The following is a 21,789-nucleotide window of genomic DNA, read 5'->3' on the forward strand; positions in this document are numbered from 1 at the left end:
TTAAGACGAGTGTTTAAAGGGTAAAAGTGAGGCTGACTGGAGACTTCTTCATATACCCATGACCTTGAATTTAATAAAAGCCATAAAGAATTTGTATATTAATCTGTTAAGGGTATATTTTATTTTAATAAATAAGCAGGTACTTAATAGATGTATTTTTTATTTAATTTATCTTATTTAATTTGCATAAATAACTAATACTCACATTTATTTTTCCCATTCTTCCAGGCCACATCGTTTCGTCAGGTCCCTCGCAAGAATCCCAGGCCCCGCAAGCTGCAGGACTTGCTGGTGGAGTCCCCCACTTTGTGCTTGTCCCAGCAGGAGGAGGAGCAGCAGCTGCGTCCAACCATATCCCAAACCCATCCCGTTGGAGGCTCCGTTCCGCAGGAGACGCAGCCACCGCCGCCGCCGCTGAAGCCACAAAAAGTTGACCTCATGACGATGGCAGAAGGCACCGACCCCATGGGGCATGGTCACCACACGAATCCGCACAATCCGCCTTCGCAGGCGCCTCCGCCGCCGCAGCACCACCATGCCCACCCGCTCCACCTGACCCACTCCCATCCCCATCCGCAGCCACCGCCCCATCACCTCAACCACAACCTGAATCACCACCAGCATCACCACCACCCGCAGCAGTATCTACCGCACATGTATCCGGCGCCGGGGGCAGCAGCCGCCCCTTATGGCCAGCTGCCGTATCCGCATCTCCAGCAGCAGCACCACCATCATTCCCATCCTCCGCCGCCGCATCCGCACCACCTGCCGCTGGCACTCAGTCTCCACCAGCAGGCGGCGGCTGCGGCGGCAGTGGCTGCTGCGGTGGCCACCAATCACTCCAACAACATCAACAACAACAACCAGGCCAGTGTGGCCAACAATAATATCGTGGTGCCGTGGAAGCAGCGCAAGCGCAAGAGGCTATCGGCGGTGCTGGACAAGCTGCATCATCACAACAACAACAATAACAATAGCAGCAGTAACAACAACAACAACAACAGCAATGAGGGACACTCCAATGGCCTCGCTTGCAAGGCGGAACCCATGGATATGGAAGAGGATGCCGAGGATCATGAGCAAGACGAGGATGAGGATCACACGGAGGAGTCCATTCGCGATGAGGACGACGAGGAGGAGCACCCTGAGGACGCTGAGGAGCAGCATGCCAAGTACATCAAGAGCGAGCAGCCCGTCAGCGAGGATGAGGAGAATGAGCCGGAGCTGGAGAACGAGGAGAACGAGGACATCTCAGGCGAGGATCTGGAGCTCTCGCACAGCGATGACAACGATCAGGACAGTCCCAGGATCAGCATGAGTCCGCTGCAGCTGCAGACGGCACAAAGCAACCTGCCGCAGGACCATCCCCATCCGACAAGTCAGCAGCTGAACAAGGAGAATCCGCTGCACGTGGACATCAAGACTGAGATACCCAACCCCTACGACCGGTACTTTCCGATACCCTCGCCCCTGTTCGGTTACTACCTGCACACCAAGTATCTGAACGAGGTGTTCCGCCGGCGCCACGATCTCTATCCCTCGCCGCTCCAGCACACGCCCTCCTCGATAGCCTCCGAGACGGAGACGTCGCCCACTTTGCAGGAACGCAAGAGCGGTCCCTCCGCCTCCTCGAATCACATGCTGCCCCACGTCCTGCTGGCCAATGCCTCGCCCCCGCCGTCGCTGCCGTCGCCGCCGCGCAGCGAATCCTCGGTGACCAATAGTGGAGCCAACACCACCACGAGCAGCACCACCAGCACCACCGCTACCGGCGGCCTCAAGAAGCGCACCAGTCCCAAGCCGAAGGGCAAGAAGGGCGACAAGAAGCCCATGCCGCCGCCACAGGAGCGTCCGCTTGATCTGTGCATGCGCAGCGACATGGAGATCAAGAAGTACAAAAAGTCGGGCTCGAAATCATCCTACCAAGAGTCCAGCCCTCCCTCCTCCTCCTCGGCTACCATGATGCCGCCACCGCCGGCCATGAGTGCGGCCAGCAGCCTGGAGAGCATGAATGCCCTGTCGCCGGCATCGAGTAGCCACTCGGGACACACGCCCAGCACCACCGCTTCCACGCCCAACCACCAGCCGCCCCCCAATTCCCCGTATGCGAATGCCATGAATGCAGCCCATGCAGCGGCTGCGGCGGCGGCAGCGGCGATGATCAAGCTGGAGATGCCACTGCATCCGCTGCACCACCAGCAGATGCACGGTCATCCCCATGTGCCCACCACCACAGTGGGTGTGCCCGTGATCAAGGGAGATGTGGCCTCGCCCACGACCAAGGAAACGGTGGCCTGGCGCTACAATCTGGACGTGTCGCCCGTTGTGGAGGAGATGCCACCCGGCTCGGATGTGGCCTATGTGTGCCCCACCTGCGGACAGATGTTCTCGCTGCACGACCGCCTGGCCAAGCACATGGCCTCGCGCCACAAGTCCCGCAATCCCGCCAATGATATTGCCAAAGCCTACTCCTGCGACGTTTGCCGCAGGTCCTTTGCCCGCTCCGATATGCTCACCCGTCACATGCGCCTGCACACGGGCGTCAAGCCCTACACCTGCAAGGTGTGCGGCCAGGTCTTCTCCCGCTCCGATCACCTGTCCACCCACCAGAGGACCCACACCGGCGAGAAGCCCTACAAGTGCCCGCAGTGCCCGTACGCCGCTTGTCGCCGCGACATGATCACGCGTCACATGAGGACGCACACGCGGTACGAGTCCAGGGGCGGCGGTGGCAGTGGATCCCGGGAGGGCCGTGAGGGAGGACGAGAAGGTCGCGAGGGCAGGGAGTCCCGCCGGAGCGGAGAACGTCTAGAGGAGCCCAAGTCCCCCAGTTCCCATCCGCTGCTCGACATGAAGATGAACATGAACATGGGCATGGGCATGGGCCTCAACATGGGCCTGGGCATGAACCCGATGAGCCTGCTCCAAGAGGAGTTGCTGCAGAAGTCTCAGCCTGGCCTGACCCTGGGCGGACCCATGCCCATTGTGGTTAAGACCGAGAGCGCCTAACACAGCAGGCGGGGCTTCATGACCTGCTAGAGGGGAGATAACCCCAGCTTAGTGCTAGAAAAAGAGAAATTATAATGATAATATTAACTAGAGCAGTTCGTACTTGTACCGGAAATCTCTGCGAAGACTGAGGAACCTTATTACTACCTACAGTTAAAGAATAGGCTAAAGAAGCACCTACTAGGAGGAGCGCTAGAGGGCAGCACTCAAGACCGACCACCCAACGTATTAGCACTTAAACTAGTTCTAGTTGCCAGATCCCCTTGAACCCCCCATAGCCGGGATCTTCGATACAGCTAGGCAATTCCATGTTCCACAAAACTTAGGCTATATCTAAAATATATCTAATATACAGAACGTACTTCTTAGGCGCGATCAGATCCCCCCGCCGGTCTGATCTCACAGCATTTTGAGCAACACTGAAATTATTAAGCTATTAGTTGTTTAGTTAACTCTTAATTTATTGGTAACCTTTACTCAGCAGCATGTAAACTTCAACCACAACGATTTGTATTAATTTAATTTAACTCTATTTAATTTAATTTAATTTAATTTTAGATCTAAACAAAAAACACACACAAACAAAAGACAAAGAATTCTCCCTAGGGCACAAAAAAAAAAGCTAATTTCTTCTGAGATTTTAAAAAGAAAAACAAAGCAACAAAAGAAATACTATTCCTTTTTTTTGTTCAACAAAAACACTTTGTTAAATTTTAAATTGTATTTGCAATTGACTCACACTCCCCCTCAACACTATTACTATTTTTTGTTTTCATGAAATGAAATAAAAACCTTTAAGTTTTCTTTAGTTCATAAACCATTCTTGGATTGGACAAACCCTCAAAAACCCTCTCCAAAACGGGAGTTCCCCCCGGGGTCGTTTCCATGTTTCAAGTTGAAGTTTTTCGTTATTTATTATAAAAATCTATTATAAAACAAAAGAGAGCGAAACAATGCCCCGACTCCCGCTTATTGATTATTAGTTCTTAGCTAAACGTTTAAATAAATTATTAACTTATGTTATTCTAGTTGGTTATGATTAGATCTTAGTTCAAAAACGTTTTTCACAAAATAAAACCAAGCAAAGTCTACACCGATGGACAATGTCAAGCAAAACAGAATTTAAAACTTATTTTGTTATTATTTTGATTGGGTTTTCTTTATTTTTCAGATTGGTTTTATCTTTAAATTTACATGTTGATTTTATTTCTCAGTTTATTTTGAAATTTAAAATCTGAGAGCTTGTTTATTGTTTATTTCAATTTAGGTTTTAAAATATTTAAGTATAGCCTTCGTTTGCCTAATTTGGCGTTGTGGATTTTTCCATCACATATACATATATTTTTTGTTGTTTTTTTTAGGAGCCTAAAACCTATACTTTCCCGTGATTGTGGTATGCCTTTAGCCGGAGAGTCAAAGTCGTAGCTTAAGCCGTAGTCGCTGCCGGAGCCGGAAACTGGCTTACAAGCTTTTAGGCAATGGGAATCGCTTACAAGGCGCAGTCAGCTCCTTTTCGCCGGTCACGAAACTGCATTTTGGCACGCAGCCCCACTTTTAGCCCGGCTTTTCGGCAGGTTTTTCCCACGCCGATACCAGCGGGGGTGGTGAGTGGGGCAGTGTAAAGGCGATTCAAGTCCTTGTTCTTCGCATGGAAATTTTCTTCGGGGGCCTTAATGGCCTCGCAACACGAAGAAGGCGACGGCGTGGGAGTTGCAGTGGGTGCCAAGTGGGTGGAAATGTGGGTGCCCAGTGGTTTGAAAAGTGGCTGAGGGGAGGTCCTTTGTGGTGGGACTTGCTGCATTGCAGTTTGCGGCTAATGTCTGACCTTGTTTTGCAATGACTAAATTAATTCCTTAATAAGTGCGGGGTTGCAAAACAAACACGAACCGCAGACGTTGTTGGCACAGTTGGCCTCCATTTTCCTTCTCCCCCCCTCCCCTTTGGCTTTTCCAGTGTAATTAAGCAGTGAAAATGCCCCAATTGACAGACATTGTGTGTTGTGTCTGGGCTGTGCTGAAAATGGAGGAGTTGTCGCATCTCCGGGGCCATAAATCAGGGCGAGGGGCAGCTAAGTAGCCGCGTGTTGCAGCTAGCATGTTGCACTCCATCACTTTTTTCCAAGGGGGGCAGGGTAGGGTAGGCTGCTGTGGCTGACTTATGGGCCGGACTGTATTAGCCGGGCCTAGATGTGATGATGCCGCATTGCATAATCCGCTTGGGTCGTGCATCATTTTGGCCACCATCGCCATGGCCTGACATTATTTGCAGCTTGCAGCGGATTTTTCTCCTTTTTTTTAGGATACCCTGTGAAGTAAGGGAAGGACATAGTGGATTTATGGTGAACTAATGCGTAAAAATGGGTCGGAAATTAATATATTAGCTAGAAAAGTGTAACAGAAGATAGAGCTTTTAAATTTTTAAAAATATTACCACTGTTAAGGCATTTTTCTTTTATTTTTCGAGAGACTTTATGTTCGAGTTGTGAATGCATTTACAATTTTTATAGCTTAAATTATATTTTGTAATATTTTTTAGAGTATTTTTCATATGTTTTTCTACCAATTGCATATTTTTGTTAAGTAATTTTTTAGTCGAGTGCAGCAGTTGCACTATTTTTAAGCGCTCGCCTCGATTTTCACTCGGTTCTATTCCGTGGCACGCATAAATCTCTAAACAAGGCGCGCGTGTCGTGCGTTTATTATCACTTCCTCTCCGCAAAGTGGGGCAACAAGGGGTTAAGGGGGTGACTTGCAGAGATTCAGATTCAGGGGGGGAATGGGATGGCTGGCATCCAACTTTCCTTTTGTCTCCGCTCGCGAAATTTATCGCCGTCATTTGTAATTGTAGCGCGAAAATTGAGTTTGAGTTTGAAGTTTGGCCTGTTGGCCAGGGTAGCCAGGGGTTCGTTGCGGTTGTCGCGTTCCGTCGGTTTATTCATTGTTTCCATCAACATAATTCAGTTTGGCTTTGGATCAGCTCCAAGTGATTGTTTCGCCAGGCGGAGATTTACGGGCACTAAGCTGGGACCGTCGAAAAAGGTCTATGTGTATATAGAAGCAAGCCATAAATATAGAAATATATATCTAGATTTACACTTAGATATAGTGTTATATATTTCCGTCACACGGAAGTGCCTTAAAACAAACACAACAATTTTTTGATACTCGAAAAACTAAGAAAAAATTAAAAAAAAAAAACTAAGCAACAACTCAATTTGAGATACTGTAAGATAGAATCTTTTGCCTTGTACATTGTGCGACTTTTGCCAGGCCTAATCAACTTTTTGACTAATGGATAACTAAACAATAAATGGTAACAGATAGCCCATATATATACATATGAAATATATTTACCAGATATACGTAACATATTTTTAACGAAGAAAAGAAATCGTAGCTTAAGATTTTTCAACTTAACGCTTCTGAGAAGTTAAAAATTTTAAGCATTAAATGCTAAACGCATCCAGTCAAGTATTTTTTAATAAAACTCCATTTACTAGAATCAAAGAAAATCCTAAAAAAAAAAGAAATTAAATAACAAAATACCTTTTAAATTAAAAAAAATCCTTCACTCAACTAAACTCAAGTAAATTTTACTCGAATCGCTTTCAGGAATATTTTTATAGCGCTTTTCGACATTTTAAAATCCAGAAATCAAAAACTAACTATGTAAATTAAAGCAATAACTATGATAGCTAATCAAAAGACTCAACTTTTCAACTCTTAGCTTACATTTGCCTTCTAGTCCTAAGAATTCCAGAATCAAAGATCAACTACGATATAAACTAATACAATTTTATCGAAAACGCATTGAAGTGGAGAGAGAAATCAGCGAGCAACATTGTGATATTAGTTGAGAACAAAATCGAATCACTTCCAACTGCTAATTACTGTATCATTTTGGGTTCTTCAGAGAGAATCGAACTCGAGGCCCAACCCCAATCCGATCTTCCAATTTTGCTATTAAGGTGCTATTAAGTTCGGTTTTTATCTTGCGGTGCTATGTACAGATACTAAGGCTTGGTTAGTCTAAGTTCCAAGTTAATTAATTGCCCTTTTCCCTTTCAAAAAAATAAAGACACACTCTGACAATCCTTAGCTGCCCAAAACAAAACACTAAACATAACTCATTATTGTACTAAAATCTCCAGGAACTCTCTTGGCAGTTCCTTTGTCATTGTATGCTAAACGTTTAACTAAATTATGAATAACTACGAGAAATTCCATTAAGTCTACTCTAATTAGTTTCTCTTCCATCGCAAAAAATACGAAAAATACAAAAATAAATAAATATGAACCGAAAACGAAAACTGAAACTAAAAACTCGAGGGAAGCGGATTTTTGGAATGCGCAGCTAATGTAAAATGTCTTCTGCCCTGCAGTCTTAACTGAATGCAATCAGGAGGGGACCACGGCGGAAGGAGCAGGGATCCCCAAGATTGGGAGGCTGGGATCGGATGAGATGGGATGGGACACCGAAGGGCTGCGGCAGAAATAATGCGCGTAATAACAAACTGCAGGCGTAACTGAAATGCCAGGCTACTGCGCATTTGTCCAGCTGGGCACTGAGGGAAAAGCGTTCTCTAAGACTTGAAAAAATATATAAAAATCAATTAAGTTATAAATGAATTATAAAGCTAAATAAGAAAATTATTAACCAGGATTTAAGCCAAGTTTTCACGATTTATTGGCACCTATCTAGGTAAATCCTCAGCAATTAGCTTTTCCAAGTGCAAAGCTAAAATCAAAATTGGAATTTACAATGTTAATGGATACCATTTCCGCTCAGTGTGGAATTGGCGAAGGCGTTGGCCCCGACGGACGGGAGGCGCAACTGCGGTAATTACAATTGCCGCCGGACATGGACGGCAGCAGCAGCAGCAACAGCAGCAGAAGCATCATCAGAAGCACCACCAAAAGCGAGTTGCACAGTGGCAGGCACAGCTGTGTGGCTCCGTCAGTGGTTGGGGATGTGGATGTGGATCCTCGAGAGGTCCCTGCCCAAGAGACAATTATATGCTGCCAGAGACGCATGCGCAGCTTCCTGGGTTGCTGCTGCTGCTGCTGCTGCTGCATTTCGTTTTTACGTTTTTATTTGAGCAAATTGCTGGCAACTTTGCGCTGACTGACTGACTGACTGAATGATAGACTCACTGACTGCTCCGGAGTCCAAGTCCAAGTCCAAGTCCGAGCCGAAGTCTCTCTACTGACTGACTGACAGTTGCCAAGGCTGCAGTCCTCCTGCAGACCCCTCAAGAGCCCCAGGATCCCCAGCTCTCCTCCAAAATGTCTACGTGCGGGCGTTTTGCTCAAGAATGCTCTCGGGTCGCTGGTCTCGAACGATAATGATGATTGCAGTCTAAATTATGATGCCGGGGCTGCTGCACAGAGAGAAAGTGTAGCAGCAGCGGCAACAGAAGCTGCCTGCAACATCATCGACCTGGCAAGCGGCTACTCCTCCTCTTCCTTGGCCAATCAGGGCTGGATTTCGGTGAGTTCCCTTTGATTTCAGGGCAGAGAAAAGGGAATTAAATTTATAAAGGTTTAAATAAATTGCTGGAAGGAAATTCTTAAATGTAAAAATATATTCCAGTCCAGCAGCTTTTTGTAGGGTAATTTCTTTAGTTAAATTTAATATTTTTAAAAGAGCAAAATTAAGTTGGAAAGCCTTTCTGTGCTATACTTTTTCTAGGTTAACAAGGAATAAAATGATTTGATAATTTTAAAAATTTTAACACTTAAAATATTTTGAAAAAAATTGTCCTATGAAAAATCACTATTTCTTGAATCTCCAGACTTCTGGTAAGTCCGCTCCTGATTTGTTTAGCATAACTTCATGCCGCTGGCCGCCGAACGGAGCAGAGGAAGCGCAAAAAATCTCATAATTGCAAAGCAGTTTGCCGCAGGTGCGCCACCCGCCCTGGATGTGGATGTGTACGTAGGATGTGGATGCTCCGAGGATGGGGGAATGGAAACAGGGATGGGGATGTACTACCTGAGACCCTGGACAGAGGACGCCAGATGAGCAGCTCTGATAAAGCAGCGAACTGAACGTAAGTAGGTGTGTTGTTGCTGTTGCCGTTGCCTTGATGTTTCAAGATGCATAAAGAGAAAAGTTGTAGTTGCTTCTGAAATCTGTAATTTTAATTTATTTTTATAAACTTAAGAGAATTCTAATGATCTTAAATTAGTTTTTTAAGGAGTTACTTTAGTGAACAATTTTATTAAACAATTTATTGTCTAGATGGGTAATTTTATTATTAATATATAAGTTTTATATTTATTTTATATTTTATTTTATTTTATTACGTCTCTTTTATGCTTTTCTTTACATTTTTTCACTTAATAAATATATTTTATAATTGATTTACTTAATCAATATTTCTTTCTGTGCTCAAGTTGCAACATCCGATGGCAGCGACTTGGTCTCGTTCTCGTATTTAATGCATTTGATCCTTGATGCTGTTGAAAATGAACTGAGCCCGAACATGCAATCAAGTTGAGTTGCCCGACTCTCCTTTCCCCTGCTCCCTGCGATCCTCCTCCTTGCTGGAACTTAGGAACCAATCGGGGCAATTTCATGAATGAAAACTCCGGCTCGTTTGGGGAGTTTGCATGTTTCGGCTCTCGATACACACGCACACCCACTCATGATACGGATTTCTGATGGGGATTTTGTGAACTAGCAACATTTTGCCAAAGCCAAAGTCGGAGCCAGTCTGGAGCTATGGAGCTGTGGAGCTGTGGAGCTGCAGCTGCAGCGCATTAACCTCGAATCGAAAAACTCCTTCTGCTGGCTGCCTGCGAGACGGGCAAGCAAAATATTTACCAAAGTGATTAAGATGCCTGAGTAATTTTTAACACAATTACGCTGCCAAACAGACGACGCTGGAGTTGGACTTGGAGTTGGAGACGGAGCTGGAGTTGGGGTTTGCTGCGTTGCTACCTCACTTACACCGCAGCCGCAACGCCACGATTGCCGGTTGCTGTTGCTGTTGCAGCTGCAATGCTGCTAATGACCAGGCACAGGCTGCAATATAAACTGTGGCATTGTCTGACTGTCTCCCCTGGAGTCTCCCCTTATTTTCGAACACCCAGCGACTTGTGTGTCTGTGCCATTAGCACTGCCACACTAGGCTGGCTTTAATCGTAGCGAGGCGACTTGCCAGTCGGCAACAAGCTCACACACAAAAAGGCCCAACTAAGGCCTGAGTTGAAGCAAAACCAAGGCGGGTGTTTACGCATCACTGTTTTTTGACAGCCTTCTTTTATTTTGTATTTTGTATTTTTTTTGCCCAGACACTCTTCTATCTTCATACATAGCTGTGATTTATCGAATTTATGAAGTTTTGGCAGGTGTTGAGCCCATGTTGCCGCATCTCATGGCACAAAATGATGTTGCCCCATTCAACGCACGACAACCTGCAAAAAAGCAGAGTCGTGCCGCATTTGGTTTAGTTTTCGGGGGCTTCGTGTGGCACGACTTTATGCTTCTTTCTGCCCCGGAGAGTTAAGTTAGTGGCGTCCATACCCATTGAGGCTGCTGTGGCCATGTGCACCCAGTCACCGATGAACAAATGCACAAAGAGCCCGGCCATTTGTACAAAATATTTGTCAACGCCGGCACTGAGCAAAACAAATTGCTGGGGAACGAAGAATTTAATAGGTTCTTTACTATTCTGACTTTATTAAGTTTAAATTTAAAGAATTCTGTTTATTTAAATATTATTTTTAATATGTAGATAACATTCTTAGTTTGTATAGTAAGGTTTTATTATTTTTAATACATTTTTTCTAGTAAAGATTTGAATAAGAAAGTCATACATCAATCTTCTTGGTTTTTAAACCTTTCTATAATATATTTTACCATTTTACACAGCATGTTTCAACATAAACTAATTATTATAAGGTTGAATAGAGGTTATTACTTAGATATTTAACCGGTGAACCCATATTAAATCCCTTCTTAAGAAACTTCCTGTTTAAAACAAAAAATCAGCTTAATAATAACACCTCTGTAAAACCCTTTTAGTCATAGATTAAAGCTCCATTTTAGCCAGTTAACAAAAACGGATACATTAAATTAATGCCTTAAACCTAGTGATCCAATAAGACCCTCTGGGGTTTTTGCTATTAAGCAATATTGGCCTACAAACTACTTGACTTTTTTGCCGACTGTGCAAAGTGGTAAAACCGTCTAAGGATGCCCGCTTAGCGTAAAGGGGTAAAAGGCCACAAAAGCTCGACTCAACGCCAACTCCAGCTCCTGGCTAAGAGGCTAATTTCCTCATAGCCAACTCTCTGGGTCTCCTCACTCCCCTTTTGGTGGCTCAATGAAAATGAAAATGAGCTCGGCACGCGTTGCCATGGCGCACGACTGGAAAATTGCAGAAGCCGCTTGGCTGCACTTGCGAAAAAGGGGAAGCTTTTGGGTCGGGTCGGAGTTGGAGTTGGAGTCGGAGTCGGAGGGTACCCTCTTTGCCACTTTCCAGTGGTGTCCCGGCCACGTGTTGCGCATGCGCTCGCCCCTCGAGCTCTGGGTTCCAAGTCGGGCTCTGGACATGAGCACGACGCCCTCAGCGTTTGTTTGTCAGGGTCGACTGCGTCGACTGCAAGTTGCAACTCGAAACTGCCGCATCGTGCAGCGGCAGTTGCAATTGTTCTTGCCCCAGCGAGTGGCGGTGGTGATGGCGTGAGGCAGGCACAATACGGCAACACTAGCTAGAGGTACACAGCGAAAAAATATATATTAAAAATTGTTGGAAAATTATAAGAAGTTTTAAAGGAGTAAAACTTGAATATAAACTCAGAGAAATCAAGGATTCCCTGCAGAAAGTTTACTTAAACTTTATCTAAATAAAAATTTTTAAAAGTAAAGTATATATAAATATTTTCCTAATATTTTTAACAATTAAAGCTACTTTTCCCTGACTGCATCACTTGCAGCAACACTATCCATACAACAGCAACCACATTGGCAACACCTTCACTCTCTTTCGCTGCGATATCGCGATGATGTATGGTCATGGTTGCCCCTGTGCCACCACCCCCCTTGGCTGCCCCCCTGCTCACCCCATTGGCGGATTGTAGGCGTCAACTCACGTTTATGCTTTGTAGACATTATCGCGCCTGTTTATCTTTAAATTGCAAGTAAATTACTTTCGGCTCGCACAGCGGATGATAAATTGTCTGGGCCGCGTTGAAGGCTCTCTGACGGATGCAATGAGCCCAAATCGGAGGCTCCTCAGGGGAGGGGTGAAAAAATGGAAAAGTATCTATGGCTAGCACCTCCAATTATTCGCTGGTTAAATTCACAGATTCTCACCCGCCTGTGCGAAGATTTCGTGAGCCAGCTTAGCGGCTAATAAATTCCAAATTGCATTATGGCTAATATAAGGGGATGACTAACCGAATGGTTAAGGTAATATCGGAAATAGTGAAAATTGTACATCATTTTATACTTATTAAATTGATGAAAATATAAGAGAACAAGATAAAAAATGTATCTAAATTTATAACGTTTTTTGTAAGATTTTACTACCATGAAAGGATTTTTTTATATTATTTTGTAGCTGATTTTAGTTTTCGTATTTGATTTTTTCTAATTTCTACTCGTTTTTATTCGAGTTTGTTTATATTTTCATTAATTAAACTTATTTCTTAATAAATAAACAACAATCAACAAGCGTTTGGCTAATTTTGTAATGTCTGGGCAATGGATTTTATAGGGGAATCTCTCTCAGTAATGGGTCTCCGTGATCCTGACCTTGCCGTACTTGCCATGGAGGGCGTGCTTGGCAAAGGACAGAAGGTTCGAATGGCTGTGAACATCCAGGTGAGCTGGCACCACAGTTTTATGATGCACAATGGCGGCATGGGTGTCATGGTGATGGTGGTGCACCAAAGGAGCAGTATGATAACGAGCATAGTGATAGTGGTGGGGCAGCTCCTCATGATGGTAGACAGTAGTGGGCAGCGACTCCAAGTGGTGATCGAAATGATGATCCAAATGGTGATCGAAATGGTGATCATCATGTACTATGGCGGCACTATGTCCCAGGTGAATGCCATCCGAGTGATGGATCTCGGCATCCACCAAATGAGGCAGATCCGCATGGTGGTAGCCATGATGGTGATCCACATGGGGCAGAAGACCAGCCTGAGCCACGCCAACCAAGGCCAAAATGGACACGAAGAACTGTGAGTCATAAAGTTACGGTGATTATAAATTCATTTTAAAATTTGATAAAGGATATACCTTCATTCTGGGAGATTCCTGGCTTAATTTGAGGGGTTATCCAATTGCTGGGCTTTTAGGTGTTGCCTGCTGAACTGTTGTCTGTTGACTGTGGCTAAAACCCATGGAACCCTATCATTTTATAGGAGCCTCCCCGCTCCCAAAGACAATTCAAACGAAATCGAAAATGAAGCCGAAACCAAAACCATTGCCGAGGACGTGATAAGAATTAATGAGCCACGCGTATAGGTCTTCCCTCATTATGTAAAGGGAGTGAGTGAACCGGGGCGTCAGTCAACAAACCCTAAGTAGGTGCCTCTATCCGATCGATGTCATAATTTTATGGCCCACAGCCCCAGTGCAATGTTTAATGAATCGCCAGCCCAGCTACTCCCACTACTTGGCCATTTGGCAACAGTGATCGAGTGCAGTGAAAGCAAAAGCCCACTGACCAACATCAACCTGAGACGTGAGCAGTCCAAATATTTGGCAAACATCTCCGCTGTCCAGAGGTGCGAAAATGTGATCGACGCAAATCGCAACGAGTGTGGGTGCTGCTGGTGCCGTTGGCAAACAGAGGAGGTGCCAAAAATACCTGGAACCCGCTTTGTTGGAGGATCAACAATCAATTGGTCGCTAATTGAATATATCACTCCCACAAGATGCCAATTAGAGACCTTTCCTAGCCCACAGCCCCAGTCAAGGTGGTGCGAAATTGTTAAATAAACACAACTAGGCTGGCTGACTGACTGGCTGGCTGAGCTCATTAAAATCTCTTTCTGAATAAATTATATTTATATTAATTGAATAGCGAATTGAGCTCTTAGGCAGAGGTGGCAGTTAAGCATATAGGGGTAAAACGATGCATCATAGAAATCGTTTCAGTTGAGTAATTTTATAACTAAGCTTGTAATTAAGGATTAGGCAATAGATCTTTGGAGAATTAGTAAGCCATGAAGTACTTAAAGAATTGTAGTAAAATGAAAAATTAAATGTAAAATTTAAATTTAAATTTAAACTAGGCCAAAAATGCTTCTGACTAAAATTATAATACCCTCAAAAAAGTATGAAAATTCCACAACCTTTGATTATAAAGCATAATAATTTTCTTCCTTAAAAGCTACACAAAAGTAATAAAAATGTATTAAAAATATTTAAATTTTATTATATCCTGATTAATATTTTCTTAGTTTATTACCAAGTTTCCTAGTTTATTACCTTAAACGGAAACCCCTCGCTTTCAGGTAGCCTTTTTTTTTAAGCTCTCAAAAATGGAGTTAGTATTTCCACACACAAACCCCTCTCTGCCATATTTCACTCCCAGTTTATGGATTTGCCAACTTCGAGTTGCTGAGTTTCCCAATCCCAAACCAAGTCCCTGGACTGCCCGACTTCCTGTCAACGACGTGCCGGCGAAAAACACGTTCCATAAGTCAGCCTCGAGAAACATGAATAAATCAGACTGATAAGAGGCAGTGCCGCCAAAACCACCTGCTGGGATGTGGGTCAGCCTGCAGCTAATTACATAATAATTTGGTCAATCAAACGCTGCCGTTAATGAGCCGCACTGTATGCAGGTGACACAGAGCAACTCCATCGAACTTGGAAAACGGACAAGCTGAACCCACGTGCTACGTGCGAGCAACTTGAAATGCCAGACAGGTGTCGTTCCACGAAAAATAAAAATAAATAAATAAAAAAACAGAGTGCGATTTTGTTTTTTGGGGGTTCAAAAGCGCGATTGCAATTTGTACACAACTGACAAATGGTCTAAATAAAAGTTAAACGTTCTAACACTTGGAAATTTATCAATATGAGAGGGTATAAATCTTCAGAAAAAGAACTGGAAATAAAAATTAAATACATTAAAAAGAAACCATTCTATGAATTTTAAATCAATATTTATCAATATTTTGATCTATAATTCTTGGAAACCTACCAATAATCTTACATCAAATATTTCCAAATAATTTCCACTTGACTAGCTAATCATTTTGCAAATATAAATATATATTTTTCCTCATCGGGCAATCAAGAGGGAGGCATAACAAAAGCAGAGCAGCGCCGCAGTGAAATTAAAAATGAAAATAAAAATAAATAAACTATAATTTATGCGACGTCACCGCACTGGTCGCTGTAATTGAGTGCATCGTTAGCCGGTTGATGGAGCGGAGACTGGGGTATGGGTCTGGGCGGGCATAACCACGGGGGGATTGGGTGAAGGTGGTGGTCTGCATTAGCTGCCACTACCGATGCCAACAACTAATTTAATGCCAGCAGCAGCGGCAGCAACGGGCGACGGCAACATGTCAACAGCAACGCCTGACCAAGGATGAGTGGGAAGAGCTGCCAAACTGGTGGGAAAAGCGAGGAAATTCAGGGGGAAAAATCACTGGGGGGATAGATACTCTGCATACTTAATGTCTCTCTCCCCATTGTGGGCAGATATTTTATGAATCTGCGGCCGAAATCATTTTTGCCACACATTCGCCTCGCCTCGAACCACAAATCAGCGGAATGAGAAATTTGATGGTAATTAATATTGTAAGCGAAATTAATGGCAATGCGACACTGCACTGCACTATATATGCTATATGGTATATGGTATATGCTATGCAAAAAACTATATATGCACGAGAGTGCTTTAGACAATTGGAACACTTCAGCTGGGGATGGCAATCACCAGTTCGTGGGATCGAGGGAAGAGATCAAAAGCGGTCCTCCATCTTTCTGCGCATATTTTTCCGTCAACTAAATGGGTTCATAAATAAATTGTAAGGCTAAATTTGAGTTAGTTTAAAGGGGAGGCTGTACAAGATAAATTTAGTGAAGTTATAATAATGCGTGATATTTATAAATTTGATTCATGGGGTAATATAAACTAAAGGCTATAATATTTGTTAAAAATATTTCCAATAATAATCATTGATTCCATATCCTTTTCCCACTCCCCACATCACTTCCAGAATTAATTTCGCAATCATCAATGGAAATATGTACGGTTTGCCCCAACAATATATGGAATAATCGCCTGATTGGCTGCTACCTTGATTACCCTTCCTGGGAATCTTCATCATCAAGAGTAGCTTGGTAGCTATTCAAGCAACTCCCCCCGTTTCTTACCATATTTTTGCAGGTGTTTCACGTGGCACTGTGCCAATTTGTAAGCGAATATTGTTTTCGCTTTGGTCCAGTGCACGATTTTTAATCATTACGAAGGCGATCTTCATATGAGTCTGGCTGCGCGCCCCTGTTCATCTGTATTTCTCTCGCTCTCTGCCCCCGATCGGCGATACAAATTGGTATAGCTGCTAGTCTAGTTCAATCCCCGCTCGATTATTGCATTTTCGCCAGGTAATGAAGTTCAACAAAAAGTTAATCGGAAAAGCGCAGGCCCCGCAACTAAATAGACAAATGATACGGAACGGAAGCTGCTCTAGACGGGGGTTTCTCTCCTCCTCTTTCCCCATCTGATCAGCTATATTTTCCTATACTCCTCCACTGGCTTCTCCTGCACTACAGTGGGAGAAATATATATGAAAATTGTTAAGCTATACTTGAGATTTTTGCGAATATATTACCTTGAAACTCTCTATAATTAACTAAGCTAAAATTAATTATATAAATGTATATATAAGCAAAAGCGTTCTAATAAATTGATTTAGCTTTTATCCAAGGTATGTTTTATCCGATAAAATAGTTCGTGAATTAATCTTACTCTGTGTTCTATATGTTTTCTGGTTTTGATTTTTTATTGAAAGTTTTCTTTTGGAATTTAATCAATACATTCAATAGTACCTTTGACACCCATATTTTCTCTCTCTGCATTCTTTCTTCTGGCCAATTGTGCGGTGGGCTTTGCTTGGCACATTAGCGGCTATAAATTGTCTTAATGCCCGCACACAAATGCAGATCTGCAGAGCCAGCAAAAAAATCTGGAGTGCGCCGGGAGGAGCTGCAGCGATCGCAGGAGCGAGGGGCAACACACACAAACACCTTGAATGGCGGCAAAGATCAGACTCGAGATTCAGGCGAGAGTTGCGAACTTTAGCCAGGCAGCGCGATTGTCTCAGTCTCAGTCCCAGTCCCAGTCTCCGTTGCAGTCTGCACTCTGATTCAGATCTTCATACATGATCATATAACAAGAGGGCCAGGAGGATAGAGCAGATCGAAGATGGGAATACCCTTTGAAATATTTTTATTTATTCCTTACTTGATACCCAGAATTTCTTCGTTTATATGTAAATATCTGTTGTAAAATATATATTTTTCATTTTTCAAATTATAAACCCTATTCTAGGGTATCAAAGATGCCAAGAATATTTCAAGACGGAGCATGAGGAGGTGCCTTGGTGAGCCTCTTGGAACTCCAAACTGAACCAAGTCGAAGTTGGCCTCTAGCTTATGCAACTCCTTGGCCTCACTTGCATGTCCAATCGCTGCGAGATTGTGAAAATTGTAACGCTCGATTGAGAGCTCAAAGTTGCTGCCATAGATGCAGCAGTTGCTGCTGCTGCTGCTGTTAATAATATTGCACAAAGGCAGCTTAGCTTAGCTTTTGCGAAAGTTCGTCAGCAGAACAATGGCCAGGCGCACTCAATTGAAGTGTTTGCCTCGATCTCCTCCCGATTCCTGCCTGATTCTGGCCAAGAACGCTGGGCCATTGTCAGTTGATTTCATCTGAAATAGAAAGCATGCAATTTTCATGCCATGACCGTGGCGTCGATAGGCGGCAGCAATTGATCTGCCAGCGATCGCCAGCGATCGATTGAAGGAGTTATTACACGCGAACAATGCAGGATCGAAGCTGGGGGCAGGAGGAATGGAGGGATCATCGGCGAGGATCAGCGCTATTGCTCTATTAGCGTTTTCGGATCTTCGAAGAGCGAGGAGCACGCGGTGGGGCATAATGATTTTGCGGAATTCCAAATGGATTGGACCACAGTCGCAGTGCAACGGTGAGACAGGTGCTAATTTCATAGAACGGCCAATTGAAATGCCTCGAAAAAGAGAATGAAACGGACTGCTAGAGATCTTCTGAAGCGGCCGACAAGTGCGTGGCTAAAATCAACTCCCAATTACACTGGTCATCAGGGGAGTAAGACTAGATTTGAGACTGGATGAGGAAAGTACTTGAAAATAATTAAAATAAATATTAAATTTATTCAAAGCAATCTTTAAACTATAATTATAATGAATTTATGGCATGTACTTAATAAGTTATTATTATAAATCATTTCCCACAATTTCTGGCACTTTTTAACATTTTTTCAACAAAGAAAATATATATATAATTTATTTAATTAATCCTCCCCATGCAGCTCAGTGTTTTTGACCAATCTAGCAATTGGCCAATTGACTTTGGCCAACGGTTAGCGGTTCCAGGTTCCATCTTTCAGATCGCCTTGGCATCCGCATTGATAGAAAGAGATGCGATCGGATGCGTAGACCGTTTAATTGAACCCTCTCTCTTCCAGCTGCCTCCGGTGACCTCATCTGGTGCCTGATCCTTAAGCATCTACCCATTCCCTTAACCATTTTTAATTGCCATTCCCACGCACAGCGGGTGACAACAGGTAGCCATGGCCACACACACAGGAAGCCGGTGTACTAAGGACCCTTAATGGCCATCGATAAGGATGCACTTGCCTCCTAGAGTATCCCTTCTCCTAGGCCCAACCTCTTTAATGTCCGCTCATAAATTTTCAGTCGTTGAATGAAATCGATTGAAAATTGATTGAGTTTAACTGTAAATGCATTTTTAAGCGTATGTTTTGCTGTGTTTTGTTCGGTTTACTCCCTCCAGTTGTGGCCCTCTTATCGCGGCCCAAACATCTAAGTGGCAGAGACACCACCGACTCGGAGTCGGCGTTGGATTCAGATTCCGATTCGTCGGATTCGGATGCAGGCAGCATCTCTTTCATGCCTCCGCTGGCCCTCCGCTGGCCTACGATTTTCCAACTTGGCCCGGTCCATGCATTTATGCATATCGATTCCCGGGGCCTTGTAAATCTGTGCGTAAGCCATTAATTCTTTTTATTTATACCCTTTCAGGAGGCAACTTCAATCTGTCACGGTATAAAATATATTTTCCCCAGATTTAATGGCAAAAAATTTAGATTTTCTTTTGTGATTGTAAATGGGGGTGAAGGAAGGTTTTAGTACTTGAGAAATTGCTTTGTTCAGAATATATTTTAAAGAGGGGAATACAAGAAAATAAAGTTTAAAAATTTGAGAAAAATATATAAATAATTATATATAAAAGTAAAATACATATAAAATATTGAGAATTAAAAATTAGCTATCAATTCCTATAAACTCCACTCCATAACTTACAAAGTGTATGAAATCTTCGTTGTATTTTCCCCCAAAAGAATTCCTATAAGCCGTTTTCATATCATATATTTACTTTTTTGGCTCCGTTTCGCCTCGTTTCTTCCAGCCAGCGGTCTCTGAATGCCGTGAGGCTTGTGTAAAACTGTAATTTTAAATTAATAGCCGCGTATTACAAGCAGTTTATATGCGCAGGCGTAGGAGGCGACCGTTGACGCGCGGGGGTGACACGTGCAGTGGCTCCAAGGGGGGACAAAAGTGAGACGGGAGGAGAGCCGGAGACCCGCTTATCTAAGGTGTTGAAATCAACAGCTAGTCCAAACTGAATAAGAATTTATAGCGGAATTATGTGACAGCTGCTGCCGAGGCTCAACAATGGCCGTAGATCGGAGATTCGTGGCCTCGAGTTTTGTTTGGGGAGCATTTCTTACGGCATTTGATTTCAACGCATTTCATTTCATTTGAGTGGATTCCGATACATGCCTATTCCGTATACCAATACCGATTCCCTATTCCATTTGATTTCTTTTTTCTTTGGCTGCTCTTTAATTTTCACCTTTTGGACCTCTGGAAGAATACGGAGAATACTTTGGCTAATTTATGCAAATGTATATTTAATCGTCGTTGACAGTTAAGGCGGGCAGCCGAGACTCGAGAACTCGCAGCACAAAGGCCCCAACAAAGACAGTCTTCCCCCGAAGAAGACAATCTCCTCCCCCCCTCCTGAAGATCAGTGGCTCTTTTGTGCGATGATAGATGTTTATGAGGCGGCAACACCCACCGTAGATGGCGTTGATGTTGCTGCAAATTTGTTGACTGCGCATGTTGTGCATCTCAAGATGCACTTCCCCTACTCCTACTGCTTCTCCTTGCCCGCCACCGAGTTCCTTGGAAATGTGGAAATGCCGTAGATGACACGAGATCGTGTGTTCCTCCCGATATGGTACTACCATGAGCCTGGGCTCAGAGGAAGTCCTCCTCGCTTCTGTGTGGCTGGGTCGAGGCTTAGGAAGCTTGCCGAGCAGGCAAATTAATTGCTCGAGCCAGGTGAACATTTCAGATTAGATATATCGACTTCCATTGAGCTGTTGAGAGTAATGTATTCATTAGGATAAGCTTTTGTTTGAATTTTAGTTTAGCAACAAGACAGAAAGCTGACTTTGGGAAGGTGAGAATTGATAATCGATCATAAAATGTATTATAAATTAGGATTTAAGTGGTGAATATTGTATATATTTTATTTATTGATTTTCAGCAATGAATAAAATGGATTTAAGATCATTTTCTCCTTTCGATGCTTTCACACTTTTATATAAACTTTAAACTAGGCTCTAAAAGCAAACCATCAGCAATTGAATCGGATTGTATATACTTCATTCAGTCTGTGGATATCTATTTATTTGGCATTAAAATGGGAATTACTACCTGAGTTCCGCAATGCCATAAAAATGGAAAGCCGAAAGCCAAGTGCTCCCAAGTCGTGCTTATATCTAGCAAATCGTGGACAAAAAGGCGGCCAAGGCAATGGGCGCCAAAGGAAAAATAAATAAATAAAAAAGAAAAGACAGAGATATGGAATAAACCAAGAGGACCTTAGGATGCCATAGCACGCGCTCCAAGGAGACCCAAGAGTGGATAGTCGGTAGACCACTCGCTAAATATCAATAACATTTTTATTTATTTTGTTTGCGGGCATTTGGGCATTTTTGAGTGCATTTATTATTTGAACGTCCTCCAAAGCGAACGTTTTGTAAAGCGTTTTGTCTGATCGTCCCCCCTATTTAGTTACGCCCCCCGTTTCGCGCCCCATGGCCCCCTTTTCCAGCCCCTTCTCTCTGGCGTTACGATCCACTGCGCGCCGAGTTTTAACTCTGGCTTCTGTTTTAATATCCATTCGCGTGGATAACACATGGAAAAATGCTCGGCTTAATAAGCACAATTAAGGTTTAACAAATTGAAAAATATATTTAAAATTAACATAGTTGAATTATATTAAAGCAAATGGCTATGTCTTGTTGGAAATTCTTAAGATAATTGAAGGCTTATAATGAAAAGGAAGAGCTTTACGGGAAATGGAAATACAAAATCTAGAAGATACATTGTTTAATAATTTTAAAGCTAGCCAAAATTATTTATAACCATTATACTATATAATCCTTAGGCTTTTTTTTTAATATTTAAATAATTTCCAAAAGCTTAAATATTTGTATA

The 21,789-nt window shown here is 43.3% G+C and overlaps 2 protein-coding genes across 3 annotated transcripts in view; one reads left to right on the top strand and one right to left on the bottom strand.

Annotated features, from left to right (window-relative positions):
- The window catches only part of klu (klumpfuss), a 30,332-nt gene extending 26,229 nt beyond the window's left edge, over positions 1 to 4,103 (top strand). For both annotated transcript variants that reach the window (XM_017165128.3, XM_070284867.1), the window contains one exon: positions 229 to 4,103. In XM_017165128.3, the coding sequence (XP_017020617.1) occupies positions 439 to 3,009 (2,571 nt within the window). In that variant the 5' untranslated portion in view covers positions 229 to 438 and the 3' untranslated portion in view covers positions 3,010 to 4,103. The remainder of the gene's footprint in view (positions 1 to 228) is intronic.
- An 8,617-nt stretch (positions 4,104 to 12,720) lies between these two features.
- Positions 12,721 to 13,344, bottom strand: LOC108073367 (uncharacterized). The gene is made up of 2 exons (XM_017164931.2): positions 13,267 to 13,344; positions 12,721 to 13,206 (listed from the first exon to the last, which is right to left on the bottom strand). Exons 1-2 carry the CDS (start codon positions 13,270 to 13,272, stop codon positions 12,748 to 12,750), a joined length of 465 nt encoding a protein of 154 aa, XP_017020420.1. The 5' UTR covers positions 13,273 to 13,344; the 3' UTR covers positions 12,721 to 12,747.
- Positions 13,345 to 21,789: the final 8,445 nt, after the last annotated feature.

The sequence above is a fragment of the Drosophila kikkawai genome, chromosome 3L (assembly GCF_030179895.1).
Source record: "Drosophila kikkawai strain 14028-0561.14 chromosome 3L, DkikHiC1v2, whole genome shotgun sequence".
Lineage (NCBI taxonomy): Eukaryota > Metazoa > Arthropoda > Insecta > Diptera > Drosophilidae > Drosophila > Drosophila kikkawai.